A 17841-nucleotide genomic window follows, 5' to 3' on the forward strand; every position below is an offset into this window, starting at 1 on the left:
TAAGCAGGACCCCCTAAACTAAAGCACTATCGTATGATAGCAGTATCACGCAATAGCACAAATAGGGATGGTGGAGAATTTCTCCACGAATCTCCGGGAGGCCGAATGCCAACGCATTCGGCCCCCCGAAATTGGTGGTGAAATTCTCCGCCGGCCCCCCGCCCCCCCCAGGATAGGACTTACCTTGTGTGAATGTCCCTCTCGGCGGCGGGTCCTGGCAGCGTTTCGGCGGGGACGGCGGCCGGTCTTCTGACCGGCTGCCGCCGCCACCATTGCAAAATAAAAAAGGAAAGTAAAAAAAATAGCGTTCCCTTATTTTCGCCGTAGTCTACGTAAATCTTTACGTAGACTAGATGTACCAAACTAAGGAACGCAAATGGCGGCGCCCCATGGGCACCGCAATTTGCGTACATGCTTTTTTTTTTTTCAAAGTCACCCGTGATAGGCTACGTGACAATTTACATAGACTATCATGGCTGACTTTGGAAATCTAGCCGTGATAGGCTATGTAAATCGTTACATAGCCTATGCCTATCACGGGTGTGTGTTGTTGTTTTTTTTACTTTCCTTTTTTTTTTCGCGGCCGGGTAGATGGGGCACTCCTCCCCGGCCTGAATTTCAGCGGCGAGGGATGGGGCGCCTCCCCCCCGGCCTGAATTTCGGCCGGGCGAGGCGGGGCACCTCCCCCCCCTCGCCTGAACTTCAGGGGGGAAACTGAAGCGCCTCCCCCCCACCGCGAAGCAAGCTGCGGGACCAGGTAAGTCCCTTTCGTCCATCCCTAAGCACAAATGTTGGTGCTATTTTGTGATTGAGTGATAGAGTGATAGCAAGATACTGACATGGGGGTATGCACATTGATGGAAGAAATGTACAATAGTGTTATAATGAGATAGTGATGGGGGGTAGAGGTGCTGCTGGAGAACTGGGGCTTTTTTTGCTGTTGAATAATAGTGATGCCTTCTAAATGTGCGACTGAGGATTCTGCAGTAACTACCTCTAGAACTGCGATCTGGCCAGGAACGTATATATGTACACCTCACCCCATGGCTCTTTTAGTAGTATAAGCCTTAGCCCCTGATACAGTAATGGCTTTAAATGTCCAACATCAATACAGTTGGTGGCCGGTGAATGGGGAGTGCTTACTTCTGGTTTGCGACGTAGCACTAAAGCGCTGTTTTGGTTTAATCCTTTACTTAAAACAACAACAAAAAAGAACTCTGGTGGCCAGTGGGGAAATGGCAGAAACATAAAGGAAACACAGGCAGGGAAAACATTGGGAAATACCCCTTGACCGGGGTCATGGTGAAAGGCACACCTCTGGGCAGGGCTAACACACTGGAGTAAATGCTGGGGATTAGTGTACACCACAACAGAAGTGTGCCAAAAGTTAGCCAAAGTAAGAAAAAGAATTGGACTATAACCAGTCTCAGGAAATCTGGTTTTTCCGCAATCCGCTTCAGGGTGGCTGCTGGATGGCCACGACGTCATGTATCTCTAATGACCTCCACACGCAGCCAGTTCAGAGTAAATCACTCGTGGAAACAGGCCCTACATCAGAGGCATGGGAGTTTTCTTTAATGAATTCAGCATTAAAGGATGTAATTGTCAAGGCATTTGTCCTAACAAAATGTTTCCAGAAGACCACTTTGAAAATATGCTGTCACCAGCAAAAAAGATTCTGGGAATAAATGGCCTTTTCTTTACGCTAATATTATTCTCTTTGTATATCTACAATGTGAAACTTCGGAGGGCATTCCATTGAATATGTTTTTGTTGAACAGTTCTTAAGGCTGCTGGGTAGTATTTTCACCCTAGTGCCTAGTAAGATTGAAGGGAGCTTTCTTTCTTTTGTAGACCAGTGGTGTCGAGATTTTTCTCAATTTAGAGAACACATATTGTCTTTGGTGCTGACTCACTGCAAAATATTGTTGGAAGACCTTTTTATACACAAGGGCCCTTCAGAAAGAAAAGCTTTGCCTATGCAGCTTTCTCTCCCAGATTATACAAGTCAGCGACAACATCAAACGTTCTGAGGGCTAAACATGAGGCAAGACAATGGTCAGCTGAGCTCCACCCCACAGGTCATCAGTCCAATAGCTGCTGAAAATCTGTGCACTTTCCTAGAAAGAGTTGGGGAGGGAGGAGCAAAGACAGTGTGGTCCCTACCCACTAGCCAGTCAGCTGGTGAAACCCTTGGGCAACATCCAATGCTGCTGTCACAGTGCCAGTGCAAACCAATGCTGATACAACATCATTAGCACTAGTGCTGCGACAACACTGGATGCTGCCCCTTGTCTCCAGTGCAAATGCCAGTCTAGACCTGCCAAGTGTTCTCTTGACTGAAACAAAAAGGTTTGGATATTGGGGAACAGTTTTTTTAAAACAACAACAACATTAAACAACAGAATTTTTTAAAATATTTCCTAGTTCTCCCCAACCCTCTTTTCTTTCAAAATGTGAAATTGTACATTGGAATTGTAAGCTTCTGTGCACCTTATAGACAAGGTGGTGTGTGTGCATCTGTGTGTATGACAAGAAAAGCAATATAGATATCAAGCTGATTTGATTACTATATCTGGCTATGTAACAGTGGGCCATTTAAGGTGCTTTCAGAGAGGCTCCTCCCATTTCTGACAGGAATGCATTAAAATCCTACACTTGGGGATATGGGGCAGTATCCAATGGTCTGCCTACACAGAGTAGACCCATTGAAGTGAATGGGCCTAATCGAAGTAGGACTGCCATTGGATACTGCCCATGGAAATGTCCAGCAGAGCCAGGGCCAGGCCAGGCCACTCTCTTAGGTCCATAATGGGGGCTCAGTCCCCACAGCATGGAGATACACACATGACTGCAGTTCCAAACATTGCATTTAAAGTTTCCTATCAAAGAAATATGAACTTTAAAATTTGGAACAACTTTGACTTGAATGCACTTGATATCCCCATCCCCACCCCCTGACCCTGTCCCTGTCCAACATCAGCTACCAGAGAAATATAACCAGGCCTTATTGATTTTTTCCACTAAAAGCTATTACTTTCCAGACATGTGGGAAACACATTTATTAAACACATCATGGGGCCTGGACTAGTCAAGGAACTCAATTGTCACCTATTTTTGCTTTGCTAGCTGTGGACTCCTACACATTTAACCTTGGTGACACAGGCTATGTGCTTACCCAGACAATTTAGTTCCAAGTGTTCCCTGACCACATATTAACTTTTCCAGGATAGGCCTTCAAGTCCACATAAAACACACGGTGAGTAGCTTTCTGCAATGGCATAACTGCACTGTTATTTACCTCACCACGGTCAGCTTCAGGTTTGAGGGAGTACAGGGCAAACTGCCCTTTGCTGGGCCCCTATTACATTGATGGGTTCCTTCAGGCTTACCAGGCAGTGGTGGTAGCATCAGCAATCCAAGGGTAGCAAGGGAGCTGCCATTTTGATTTCCCACAATGCCCCCGAGGCGCCCCATGTAGTGTCACTCCAGGACACTGAGAAAATTTAAATGGAGGCTCGCAGATCCAATTGCCCAATGTGGGGGGCCGAGGGAATGTGTCAGCACTGGTAGGCGCTGCTGGGGCCCTGGCAACTGTCCTAGGATGCCAGGTAGTGGTGCCTGTCTCCCCCCGTTGTTTCTCAACCTCTGCCTAAAAGAAAATGCTAAGGCTGATCCATGAAACTATTTTTGGGAGGGAGGCAGGTTATGCACATGGGCCTGGAGTGTTGGTTAGAATGGTGGCTGTTCTTGTTGAAGTTTTGACATATATCAAGTTGGTGGCTGGACTATCTGTGATCCTGGGCTAAATGGACTGTTTAGTTTGATTTATTATATGATCCTTAGTTTTAACTATATTAATTATAGTAATTTGCTGCTCAGTTTAAACAGTGTATTGGAAGCATAGCCCTGCTCCAGCTAGATATTCTTGCCATTTCTGTCACTGTAAACAATTATTATTTCAGAAGGAGAAAGTTGAGATATATATGTTACAGTAAATGCCAGAGACTTAGTTAATGTTGCTATGTACTGGTAATTCCTAGGATTGAAGGATTTCAAACAAAAATGTCAAATATATTAGTGTAACAAGGCTCATTTTTGACATTTTCACATGTTGCATGGTAAATGCCGTCTGTCAATTAATGATGAAAATAAGGGTGATATTTGGACATTTACTGAGGACACTCTGTTAGCTTTGAGATTTGTGATGTCAGTATTTTCCAACATTTTCCTCTGGGCTTCTGAAGAATTACCAGTAAACATCAACATTCACCCTGTTTCTGACACTTATCACAATATCATCTGTAGGAGATCTTTACCTTTTCTCTCTCTTTCTATTTATACAAATACTGGATCACAACAGAACAATTTTTTTAAACAACTATTGCCCAGAATTGGCTGGGGAAACTGTGAGAAGTTGTCATTGAAATGTTTTCCCTGAATTCTTGAAAATATTTTAATAATTCCAGTATGTGGTAATAAAACTAGTCTCTTTAGAAGAAACAGTCCAGGGACACTGGGGACTTAACAAACAGTGTGAAATTATACATGACTAATGCTATGTTAAAAAGATCAAGGGTGGTGCTTTTCACTCTTGTACATTCTGAGCTTAAACCAAATTATTTGGAAGTAAGTCCCACTGATGTCAGTGGCATTTATTGCTAATAAAATTCTCAGGAGCGCAAAATGAAGGACCTGTTCCAAGTATATTAGTGCACCTGTTCCAATCTGAAAATGTGTTTCATGCCATAATGAGTGTGAATTTACAAAATCATTTATTATGGGAAATGTTGTCATGAGTTCAGAAATCTGTCATTCTTCTGTGCTCACTCATTCTTATAAATATAGACCCTGTATGGAAAAATACAGTTACTGAAAAAAGTCCTTTTAATATTCAGAAGTGCCTCTCATACTGTCCTATATATCTTTCTCCAGATGGATGGATACTTGTTCAATGTGTAATTGCTGTTTGGATATCTTAACCGGAAGAGTTCGATATGCTAATCAGAAGAGTTCTTATTCAGATCCTTCAAGTATGATTAGAAGAGCCCTTCACAATATCTTTTTTTTTTAACTATATGAGCATGTCCTGATATAAATAAGCCTAGATATTGTGTGTTCTGTATTCACTCTGAAGCAGTTTATCTAAGTTCTGAGTTGTACCACTTAAGAAAAGAAGCAAAACAAAATGAGAGCAACAGCTGTAAGTGAAAACAACCCAAAAGCGCTGAAAAGCACTCAACTGATATAATTAATCCACTAGACTCTAATATGTAAAAGTCATACATACATTTTATTACAATAGAATAATGTGTATCTTACATGGAATTCAAACATATGATGTGTAAAGGCTAATAGACAATATAACCCAACAAGAGATCCAGCAACTAAACTACACACATATAATGTTGAATTAGGAGGCATCGAATTCGAATTCTATGGGCATCCAGTAATGTCCCGCTTTGTTAGATTTGATGAGGTGCTGCCAAGTGTCAATAAATGAACAAAGTTCTTCCTCCATATACACCATCCTTTCAGTTCTTTAGGCACCATCCTCAGCTGCCTAAAGGCATAAGACTTCTTAAAACACCTTTGCAAATATTCCTTTGTTCTCTCCAATAAATCTTAAAGCCTGTAGGTAAGCAACTAATAGTTCTGCCAATTTCTATGCAAACTTGACAGAACTATTTGAATTCCATGTAAGATACACAATTACACTTTATAATAAAACATGACTTTTGCATATTTACTAGAGTCTAGTGGTTAATTTATATGTTGTGTGCTTTTCAGTACTTTTTCAGTGTTTCCACTGAAGACTACACACACATCTGGCAACATAGTATTTATCTGAAATGGGTTCTTTTGGGGAACCTAAAATGTTGGTCATGTATAATAGGTTGCTTTCTCTGCCTTTCAGCATACTCTGTATGTAACTATGGAGGTAAGAGTTTATTACTATGTTTTAGCAATTGAAAAATGTGTGGTTGTATTTCGTTGTGAATTTGAATAAATGCTCCATTTTATTGATGTGTTTATAAATTATTTTATTGCTACATTTTTCAGTAAAATTTGTAGTTTTTGTCCTAGCCTTTTTAACATTGTAGTTTGGTCTTGAGTGGTCAGTAAACCCTTCCTTTTGGTTTGACACTAATTAATTGTGTGAATCCAATTAGCATGCATGTTTTCTGTTATGTAAATAGTGGCCATAGGAGAGCCTGAGTAGCTCTGAGACTGCAAGGGGACAGGAGAGAGAGTTTAACCCTTTCCCTCCTGCCACGGTCCTAACATAAGTCACCCCTCCCAGCTGCTATTTATATTGTGAAGGAAGTCTCCACTGGTGCCAAAGGAGGCTTCCTTACAGCAAGGGATGTTGGAGAAATCCACAACAGAATCAAATGAGTTTGTATATCAATGAATACACCCCATGGATTCTGCATTGGACCAGCTTTTCCCAAGGCACATGGACTCTGCAGACCATTTTTTTTTAAAGTTCTGGAATTCTATGCAAATTTAATCATAAAAAATATGTAAAATAAAAAAACACTGGCCAAAAATGTGTATTTCCCCCATAGGCTAAAGTATGAAAATGTGCATTTGGGGGAGGATTTGTACATTTGCAGAAGTGTGAATTTGTGCAAATTCAGGACATTGGGAAAAATCCAATTCCATCAATGAGCAGACAATGGAATGAAAGCACCTGGAAATCCACAAAACGCAGATGGAACAAATTTTACAAAATCCATACAGCCCTACCTACAGCATAGCTGTAGTATGCTACACCAAAATTCTACTATGACAAGAACTCAGGAGTATGTGAGTTGTTGGGCAATGTTCTATTTCTTTTCTATTAATTTTAATTTCTCACTAAAGGTAATAGTAAATCACAGATAGGTTATGCCTTTTGTTCCATACCGGTATCAAGGGTAGGCATGGATGGCACCTGCAAGGGCCCACACCTCAGCAGAGGCCCACTGACAAAAGCTCTCTGGACTTGCTCCTCCTCTTTACCCTTGAAACCAGCTTGTTCTTCTGCTTCTCTCTCTGCACCAGACAGTGGTGGTGGTGAGAAGCAGGAGCAGAAGAAGCTGCTGCCTACTTGCTCCCTGGCTCTCTGACTGTCAAGGAAGCAAATGTTATCAACGACGAGAAAGAGGAAAAGGAGCAAGAGCAGCTGGTGACAATGGTGGTGAGAAGGCAGACTCACTGAGGGAGGGGGCCCACTGAGGGTGTCTTGCCTATGGGCCCTCCAAAGCTGGAGCTGGCCCTGCTTTTGTTCCCTAGTTATTCACTCCAGATGTATAATGTTTAGTATGTGTATATAAACAATGAAGTCATACAAATTACAAATATATCACATTTAAAATAACAAGATTGTCTCCCTGGAATGATGAAAAGGCCAGACCTTAAATTTAATAAGGAAATGGGACCAGATGCACATGCTACATCCAAGGGATGCTGAAGACATTTTGGTAGCCACACTTAGGAGCACATTGAGTTCTGTATAAAATGTTAAAAGGTCAAGACAGTGAAATATAAAACTTAGGTAAACATGTGGAAATTGGTCTCACACTAGATACAGTTTCATTTACATGGCAATCCTAGACATTGTTTAAAGAGGTAAAAATGAAAAGACATGAAATTAGCTGTGAAATCATTTCAATAAAGCTCAAGTATATGTACTAGGCTTGGTAAAAAGGAAGACATCTGCATTTATAACAAAAACAAAATCTAATTTATCACAGATGTACTAAGAGATAGGCTATAATGACTGAAGTACTTGAACAACACAGAGTACAACCTTCTCTTCCAACGAGCATCCTATTCTCTTGAACTGAGAATAAAGATTATGAAAAGGCACCAGGAAATGTAGCTAAATTATTCTAGATTCTACATGTAGACTCAGATTAATAACTATAATACCTAGAATGTTTTCAATAACACTTCTGAGTGTTCAAAGCATGTTTCATATATTATCTCAATAATTCTTAAAACAACTTCCTTGTAAGGGCCAGGTGATGCTACTGAGCCTGAGAGATTGTGGTTTGTTGAAGACTACATATTGGGTAGAATCCAACATAAGACCTATTTAGAGTAGGCCCATTGAAATAAATGGGATTTAAGCTAGTCATGATTAACTGAAGTCCCATTCATTTCATGGGTCTACTCTAAATAGGACATGTTGGATTTTACACGTTGTATTCAAGGCAGAGGTGAAGTTTGAGCTGAGGACTTCCTGGGACTTCACAACTTAGGGAGTAATCCTAAAGCCAGCCAAAGATGAGCTGAGGGGCTGTTGGAAGCCATGTGAAAGTACCACTCTGCCAATGGAGAGGAAAACCTGCCCAGTGGAATGGCACTTATGCTGCCTGGTACACCTGCAGAAAGTTGTACAGTGATAGATGTTCTGCCAGCGGTGTTCCACTGGCAGTGACAATCAAAATGGGGTGTTTCAGGGGCATGATAGGGCGGCCAAGGATCTTAAGCCCCCTTGTTCTCCCAAAATGTCCCTGAAATGGACCCTAAATTGGTGCTAGTTAATCCCCTTGCACAATGTCAGGGTGGAAACTGAGCCCATAGAGCCCCAGAGCGGTTCTGATTCTGAGGAAGACCAACAACCCGTGGCAGAGGAGCTCGCTCGTCGCTCACAGGCACAACGGCAGGGAGAGATTCCTCCTGCCTGCATTCCTGGGATAGATAGTGACCCTGGCAGCGAGAGAGCGGGGGAGGAGGCCTTGGTGGACACCCAGCGCAGACGCAGGGAGCGGCAACAGATGGAGGGCGCCGAGAGGAGGCGCTCTGCCCGCTTGGCAGTAAAACAATGGTCGCATCCCGAGGACCCAAGGGTAAGAGGGAGGACCTCTCCATAGCCCATACGTTCAGGGTCTTCCCGCCCTCCCTCTTCAAATGGGGACCAACTGCCTTACCTGGAGCTTTGGCTACTCTGCTAACTACCCCAGTGCAGTTCCTTGCTTAGTAGTTGGTGATTAGCATCTGAAAGAGTCATTAAGTTGTAAAAGGAATAAAGCCTTGGAAAGAATCCTTTTTGTCTGTGTCTTGAGTTGGCTATTGGATAGGGATGTACGAAAGTTCCGCCACGGATCTCGGGGAGGCCGAATGCCAGTGCATTCAGCCCCCCGAAATCAGTGGCGGAACGGCCCGCTACCCCCCCGCCACCCCCCCGGGACAAGACTTACATTGGGCGGATCTTCCTGGCGGCGGCGGCTCCGGCAGCGGTTCGGCGGCGGCGGCAGCAGCGGCCGGTCTTCCGACCAGCTGCCGCCGCCGCCATTTCCAGGTGAAAAAAAAAAAACGTGATAGGCTACATAAAGATTTACGTAGCCTATCCCGGCTAGATTTTTAAAAAAAACACCATGATAGGCTATGTAAATCTTTACGTAGCCTATCACGGCTGACTTAAAAAAAAAAGTGCGTATGCAAATGGCGGCGCCCATGGGCGCCGCCATTTGCGTTCCTTATTTTGGCACGTCTTAGTCTACGTAAACATTTACGTAGACTAAGATGGCATAAATAAGTGGAACACAAATAGCGTAGATGCTACGCTATTTGCGTCCCCCTTATTTTCGCCGTCTTAGTCTACGTAAATGTTTACGTAGACTAAGATGTGCCAAAATAAAGAACACAAATGGCGGCGGCCATGGCCGCCGCCATTTGCGTACGCGCGTTTTTGTTTTTGTTTTAAATCAGCCGTGTTAGGCTACGTAAACATTTACGTAGCCTATCACGGCTGACTGCAGGGACGCAAACGGCGGCGGCTACAGCCGCCGCCATTTGCATGCCTGCTAGCCAGCAGCCGGATGTCTGGCTGCTGGCGGAGCCAGCCGGCAGCTCCGCAGAATCGCTGCGGAGCACAGCCGGCCAGCCAGGATTCCGGGGGGGGGGGGGAGGAACAGAGCGCCTCCCCCCCGGCCAGGATTCCGGGGGAGGGACGGAACGCCTCCCCCCCACCTTCAACATAATCCGCAGAAAGGTAACTTTCGTACATCCCTACTATTGGAGGGGACTGTAAAAGGCAGCTAGGGTACTCCTGACACACTAACTGCAATGGATTAGGAAAAAGAGAGAGGATTCCCTCCCACAAAAAGGAAATTGAGGGGGGAAAAGATGCTCCCACTTCCCTCTCTGGCTGCAGTGAGTCAGCAAGGCTTTGGATGTAGCAGTTGCTCTACCACAGAATCTCTCCACCCATAGGGTTGCTCTGCCCACTTCTTTCTTATACACTGCACACCACACGGTTTCATTACCTCGTATTACCTTATTTTTTAAAAAAGTCTTATTTATTTGCAGATTTTCCAATAGCAAAAGAGCAAAACATTGCATTAACAAAAATTACCTTAAGCACTCATTTCAAATATAACCACCAATTTTCACTTACATGCATCTACTTACAGCGTAATCTGGTGCATGTTTAGATTAGGGACAGCGGAGAATTTCTCCCCGAAACTTCGGGGGGCCAAGCGCCAACGTGTTCGGCCCCCCGAACAAGTTTTGGGGAGAAATCCTCCGCCCCCCCCGCCCCCGGGACGGGACTTACCTTTGCCGAATGTCCCTCCCGGCGGCGGGTCCAGCCGGTGGTTCGGTGGGTGTTCGTGCGGGGCGGGAGCGGCAGCCGCCGCCATTGCAATAAAAGAAAAAAAAAACGCCCTCATGATAGGCTACGTGACGATTAACGTAGCCTATCATGGCTAGATTTGCAAAGTCTAATCTACGTGACGATTAACGTAGCCTATCATGGCTAGATTTGCTTTTGCGTTGCCCTTATTTTCGCCGTAGTCTACGTAAATCTTTACGTAGACTACAGCAACCAAATAAGGAACGCGAATGGCGGCTCCCTATGGGGGCCGCCATTAGCGTACGCGCTTTTTTTTTTTTTTTAAGTCACCCGTGATAGGCTACGTGACGATTAACGTAGCCTATCACGGCTGACTTTGCAGATCTAGCCGTGATAGGCTACGTTAATCGTCATGTAGCCTATCACGGGGGCGTTTTTTTTTTAAAAAAAAAACAACTTTGGAGTTCGCGGCCGGGTGAGGCGGGAAGCCTCCTCCCCGGCCTGAATTTCGGCCGGGCGAGGCGGGAAGCCTCCCCCCCCGGCCTGAATTTCGGCCAGGGCGAGGCGGGAAGCCTCCCCCCCCTGGCCTGAACTTCGCGGGGGGAGCAGCAAAGCGCCTCCCCCCCACCGCAAACAAGCTTCGACGAAAGGTAAGTGACTTTCGTCCACCCCTAGTTTAGATGGAAAACAGTCCTACAACTCCCAGAATGCCACAGCCAAACATGGCTGGTTGGCGCATGCTGGGAATTGTAGGACTTTTTTCTGTCTAAACATGCATAGGATTGTGCCCTTCCAAACTTATGTACATATCTTTTTTAAATGTCTCATTTTACCATGCTCCAGACCCTGTGAAACCTATAAACTAAGCAAAATATGATTCTGAATCTGGGATTATCTTAAAGTTAGTTTACTTTTTATTTTTTAAAATGGTTAATCCATTTTCTCACTACTCATTGTGTAGATTCGATGTGGCTTAGAAATGTCTGTCTCATTAGACAGAAGGTAGGATAAATGGATGGATAGAAACAGGTATCTCCAGACAGATGTCAATTACCACTTGTTCTGAAGTCTTACCTTGTTTCATCAATGTACACCGCCTCCAACACAGATGCTGCATATTCAATATTCTTCTTCAAATCAACCACATTAACGTCACCTTTCTCCAGCTGCTTCACTAAACATCTTAATCTGTAAAAACAAAAACAAAATGGAGATGATCAAAAGCAAAACCAACAGTCCTTTTAGGGTGCAATCCCATTCCATTAAAAAAGAGAGAGAAATTTGCCTTCAGCTTCTATGGAAAGTGATTTGTGGCTCTGTAGCAAAATCCTTGACATATTCATCCAGATTACAAGCCCTGAATTACAAGCCCTAAGTCCAGTGTACACATTCCAAGTCCAGTGTACACATGAAGCTCCACCACATATGTGCAGACTTCCCCATTCATTTTGATGAAAGTGCACACAGACTGCCCCTTCTGTTGAACTGAACGAGAAGGCACTTGTGGTAGGGGAGATATCCATCTGTGGTTGGGGGAAGAGATCATTAGATGTGCTGTCATTCCTTACCCCTGAAGAGTTTTGTCAGTTCCCCACTACCACCAGAAAAAAATGGGAGACAACAGGTTAAAAGTTCACTGCGTGGTATACCTAACCGTGTACGCGTACCCTTACAATTTACTCTACAATAGTGAAAATGAATATCCCACTAAAAGTTAAGTCAGGCAGGGAAACAAAGACAAAATCTAAAATGGGGGAGAGGGGGAGCCCCCTGGGTTTGCCATATTTTAGATACATTAAAAGACATTCTAGCTCCAGTACTGCCTGAACATATATGGCAGGCATGGGCAACCTCTGGAGGTCCAGGGGCCATTTTTGCCCCCCAGATACCCACCTCAGGTGGCACAGTCTGTGGGGTGCCCACCCGAAAGGACCAAAATCGCCCACTTGTTGCCAAAATTCAGCGGCCAACCACCCTATTGTGCTATAGAGTGCTCAGATTGTTACATTTAGCATGTTTGCAAGCTAAATTTAACCCTGTTGGCTACAGAGCAGCAAAAAAATTAAATTTAGCTTGCAGACAAGCTAAATTTGGCCCTTTGGATGGTCTAAAGCTGCTACAGATGCCATTTAAAAAAGAATGAGGGGGGGGGGAAACTAGGGGTCACATGCAGCCCGCAGGTTGCACATTGCTCACCCAGTACATGGATGCATAATAAGCTCTGTTCACTTCTTCGCCTTCACGCATTCTTCGCCATGCCCTTGATATCCCCGTCCTCAACAGCTGCAACCTCAGGCCTCCCTATGTTGGGCGGAAAGTCTGAAGGGGAATTCTTTGCATGTTCGGTTGAATGTGCTTAGGCTCCTCCATGCAACTGGGAACCTTTGAGACTGGAGTCCCTGATTTTGTGGAGGAAGCACATTCAGGAGCATGCACAAGTCTCCCCCTTCAGACTTAGTGCAAAAGACACAAAGGAATGAGGCTGCAGTCAGCGGGGATGGGGTGCTGGGGATAGGGCTAGTGTGTGTAGCTCTGCCCTCCCTAGGAATGGGTGAAATTTTTGTTTACTTCATTTTTTGCTGAGAACTTACTTTCATTTTGATTGATTGCCATTCACTCCAAGTGGTGCAGCAAAGTAAGTCACTGCTTTGGGTCCATTGTTGAGGTGAGGGCACTCTGCCCACCCCAACAAGCAGAGTGCACATAGAGCAAGGGTGGAGAAACCCAGGCCCGGGGGCCAAATCTGGACCACCTGGGGTCCCAATCTGGCCATCCAAGTTTCCCCAGATGGCCATGCCCCCTTCCCCTGGCCCCACTCCTTTCCCCGATCACTGTTTGGTGGTTTCCTGGATTTTGTGTAGCCCCCTCAATTCTTAAAAGTTGAAATGCCTCTCCTAAGGCTTCATTACTGTCAGTAAGAGCTTTAAGCTACAATATGCTGATATTTTTGGCCCCACCCCTTTTGCCTTTGGCCCCACCCACCACTGGAATGCGGCCACCAAGAGTTTCTATGAAATGGAATTCGGAATTCAGTTGAAAGAGGCTCTCCACTGCTAACAAAGAGAGATACGTTCCACTCACCTCCAAGCATCTTTGCAATATATGTCCTCCCACTCCAAACACCCCACCATCATAATGATGGTCATTTTACTAGTAACTAACAAATACAGGCTTAAATACATGTTTGTCCTCTGGAAACATTTGTTTATAACACTGAAATGAACATTGTCCCAGTATCTACAGCTGTTTCCATTGTTTGGTGTTCACAACTATTTAAAGCTACAACACATGCCGTTGCTTCAGCATTCATATGTATTATGGATATAAATAGTCTAAGCTCTCCTGCTCCTCTTTGTTTATTTTGGCCAGGTGCAGTTTTTTGTTTTGACTTTCTCAAAAAAAGAAGGGGGGGAAAAAAAAAAGAAATATGGAACCAATACATCTAATGAAGCCTTCAGGGTAAGTCCTTGGCAGAGCTAAGCATTTTGACCTTGAAGTTTCACCTATACTCTCTTTGAAGGCCATGATGGCTTTCAGCATGTTAAAGACTTACTCACAAACCTACCTGGTCTGGTGGGCTTTTGTTCTCCATTTGCGGTGACACTGGATAAATACAGATGGCCAGTCTACCATGTGGCAATTGTCAGGAAGTTTGCCCATTTCTTAAATATTTGATAAAGTTCAGCAATTCAGACAACTGTGGCTGGTTTGGAATTATTTCTTAGTTGACATTGTTCCACCTCTGACTAGTTTTATTTGTTTTTAAGTATTAAAAGCATATATATTCTCCCCTTCATACTACTTATTCCAGTTCAGTTATATCTCCATAGGGTGAAATCCAGCATTCAAGTCCGGCATCCAAGGTAGGCATGGTCGGGCACCTGCCAAGAGCCCGTACCCCAGCAGGGGCCCACTGACAAGATCCCCTTGGATTTTCTCACCCTCTTCACCATTGCAACCTGCTTGTTCACCTGCTTCTTACTCTGGCCCACCCAACAGTGGATGCTGCTGCCTACTTGCTCACTGCCTCTCTGCCTGTCAAGTAAGTAAGTGGTAGCAACGATGAGAAAGAGGATGAGAAGGAATAGCAGCTGGTGACTATGTCTCTGACATGATGAACTTTTCAGAACCACATAAAGACTTTTTTTAATTTGTCAAGGCATTTTAAATTGGGTTAGTGATTATTCTTATTATTTTGTTATACGAAGAATGATGATATGCGGTTTTTATTATATCATACTTTTATTACTGTACACTGCCCTGGAATTCATTAGTCTAGACATTTTTAAAACAAATAAAATAAAATAAAAACTGACGTGATTCCTAACCCAGAAAGCATAGCTGGGTTTTCCACTCTCTTGGAAATGCAGTCCAGGAATTTTGCTTTAAATCAAATTGCGGGGGGTGGGGGGGGGGGATGAATGGAAAATGGACAGGATACTTTTAATATGATTTCATTAACACAGGTAAGACTATGTCTCTGTTCTTGCTCACATGCTAATAATGTGCAATATTTGGGATAAAGACATGCATTTTAAATGAGACCCAGCATTAGTAGCCATTTAATTTCCTTTGAGAAAATTAGTTTTACATTTCTGCCTCCTGTGTGAAACATTAAGCTACACTGGTGTAGTCCCTTCGGCATAATTCAGTGCCTACATACAAAATTAATAATTAATTGAAAATAATGAGGCCCCAAGGTCCATCCTCTAGGATTTTGATGGACCTGTGCTCAATATTTGATAAAGCTTGATTAAATTTTATAGATGCAGTAATAAAAACCCATGCAATCCTCTCCTAATGCTCAGAATGTCAGAAGTACCACAGCACTGAAGTACCCCACGGTAGTTTTCTGCCTGTTTATTAATATAAAGGCCCAAGGCTCAGGTTTTGAGAGGAACTGCCTTTGCAAAACAACCTTCCTGCACTCTACTGTGTGAAAGTTTTTCCAATTTACTTCAGCAGAAGGAACAATAAAGCAAGGTTGTCACCGTGTGGAAGGTTTTTTTTACCTCTTCCTCACATAAGGAACAAAACAGCAAGGGGAAGAACAGCCTGGGTCCCAGGCATTGAGCAAAAGAATGATCAGGTATAAGGACATTGCTCCCCCCTCCTGCCTGAAACAACATTCTGCTCCGTCAGTTGCCTTCAGACCAAGAAAGTGAAGGGAAGCAAGGCCTCTGCCACTAGCCAGAGTGACAGGGGATGCTGGGTCAACTTTATATTCTTTTAATGTGCTGTAAGCTGTCTTGGAGATCATTTGATCATAAGGAGGAACACAGCATTTTTAAAATAAACGAGCACTGTTCCCTCCTCCACTGAAAAAGGGCAACTGAAATGAACAAGGGGCTGGAGCAGCTCCCGTATGAGGAAAGGTTATGACATTCAGAGCTTTTTGGAGAGTTTGGGAAAAAGCCAAGTGAGGGGGCACATGATAGAGATGTACAAAATTATGCATCATGTGGAGAAAGTTGATACAGAGACATTTTTCTCCCTCTCCTGTAACACTAGATCCTGGGATCATCCCATGAAGCTGATTGGTGGGAGATTCAGGGCAGATAAAAGGAAGTACTTCACACACCATATAGATGCATAATGAACTTTGCTACTGCAAGATGTAGTGAGGGCCACCAATTTGGATGGCTTTAAAAGGGGGTTAGACAAAGTCCTGGAGGATAAGCCTATCGATGGCTACTAGTCATGGTGGCTATATGCTACCTCCAGTATCAGAGGCAGTATGCCCAGGTGTGCCAGTTGCTGGGGAACATGGGCGGGGGGTGGTAGTTTTGCACTCATGTCCTGCTTGAGGGCTTCCCATAGGCATCCGACTGGCCACTGTGAGAACAGAATGCTGGACTAGATGGACCTTTGGCCTGATCCAGCACAGCTCTTCTTATGTTCTTATGAAATCAACTGAGAAGCCCTTGCAAGCAAAGAAGATCCAGATGTGTGCCCCCAAAGCCCTCAAGGTTTTTAGACATGTCTTTTAGTTCATGGACTGGAACAGTTCCCATATGCACGCACACTTGATTTCTGATTGTTTGATTGCTCAGCACTAGATGCTGCCTGTTTGTTTTGTGATGCCTTATTGTTCACAACATGTAAATCACCCACAAGCACTGCAGCAGTCCTCACCAAGCCATAAAAGTGTCTGTTTGAACCTCTTTCACATCTTTACTTAACTGTATTGCCAATCCAGTTCTATGGGCCCATGGTGATGTGTCTTCATTCTTCTGCTATGGTCATGATTCTTTTGTTTTGTTTTAACTATAGATTCTTTTTATGAAAGTGTGACTTTACAGTTGTGCCTCTGAAGCATTTTTCAGAGATTAACCTGCGGGGGACGGAGGAGCACTCCATCCATCTCTACCCCTCAGGGAAATCAGTCATGTGTTTTTAGTTTGGACAAAGCTGTGTTTTGGAAAGTTATTAAAATGAGGTTCTCTTGTTTAGAACTTGAAGGATCTATTAATTTTGATTTAACCTGTGATGAGTTAAAGCACTTCAAGTGGGTTAAAATGTCAGTTCAGGAAATCCGACTAATTTTTCTTAATGCAATTTCGGCCTATGATCAAGCATGTTCACAGCCCACAATTTAGTTTCTTTGGCCCAGTTCAGGGTTCACACATCAAAACAACCTAGGGTTTAAACCCACCCACCCCAGGCTGATGCACGCTGCCTGATCACTCCTGTTGCAAGCAGGAGTGGTTAAACAACCCTGGGGTCCAACTCTGGCTTGTCAGGAGAGAGACAAGCAGAGTTCCTGCCTTGCACATCACAGCAAACAATCCAGGGATGGTTGTTCAGTGCTCAGGCAGCACTAGCATGCTTGTTTGTTCACAACAACCCAGGTTTTTTAAAAAAAACAAAACCCTGGGTTGTGTGCCGTGCACACCGAGCCTTTCTGATTTCTGGATCATTTGAGCTTTAGGAAGATTACAGATGTCCTGATACAGTTACATTCTTTAAGAGCTGTGTATTTACTTATATCCGGGTCCCTCATACCTGTATCAATTGTACACAATTAGGTTTCTTTGCATCTTGCTGGAAGACAGAAATTGTCTTCCTTTTGACATGCACTTTCATTAGCCTGAGTGGGCAGTTTAAACTTAAAACAAACAAATACTGAAGTGGTGTAGTGGTTAGAGTACTCAGGAGATGTGCGTTCTAGTCCCCACTCATCCACGAAGGTCACTTGGGCCAGACGGCTGGCTCTCAGCCTAAACTATGTCACAGGGTTGTTATAAGGATAAAAGGGGGAGGGGGAGGGG

General features: G+C 43.9%; 1 protein-coding gene across 2 annotated transcripts in view; it reads right to left on the reverse strand.

Annotated features, from left to right (window-relative positions):
* The window catches only part of PDE1A (phosphodiesterase 1A), a 214976-nt gene that overhangs the window by 45172 nt on the left and 151963 nt on the right, over positions 1-17841 (reverse strand). For both annotated transcript variants that reach the window (XM_084829855.1, XM_084829848.1), the window contains exon 2: positions 11645-11758. In XM_084829855.1, coding sequence (XP_084685981.1) covers positions 11645-11758 — 114 coding nt within the window. The remainder of the gene's footprint in view (positions 1-11644; positions 11759-17841) is intronic.

Source organism: Heloderma suspectum, chromosome 1 (genome assembly GCF_057233095.1).
Source record: "Heloderma suspectum isolate Gila_16-S chromosome 1, 16-S_ref, whole genome shotgun sequence".
NCBI classification, from domain to species: Eukaryota; Metazoa; Chordata; class Lepidosauria; order Squamata; family Helodermatidae; genus Heloderma; species Heloderma suspectum.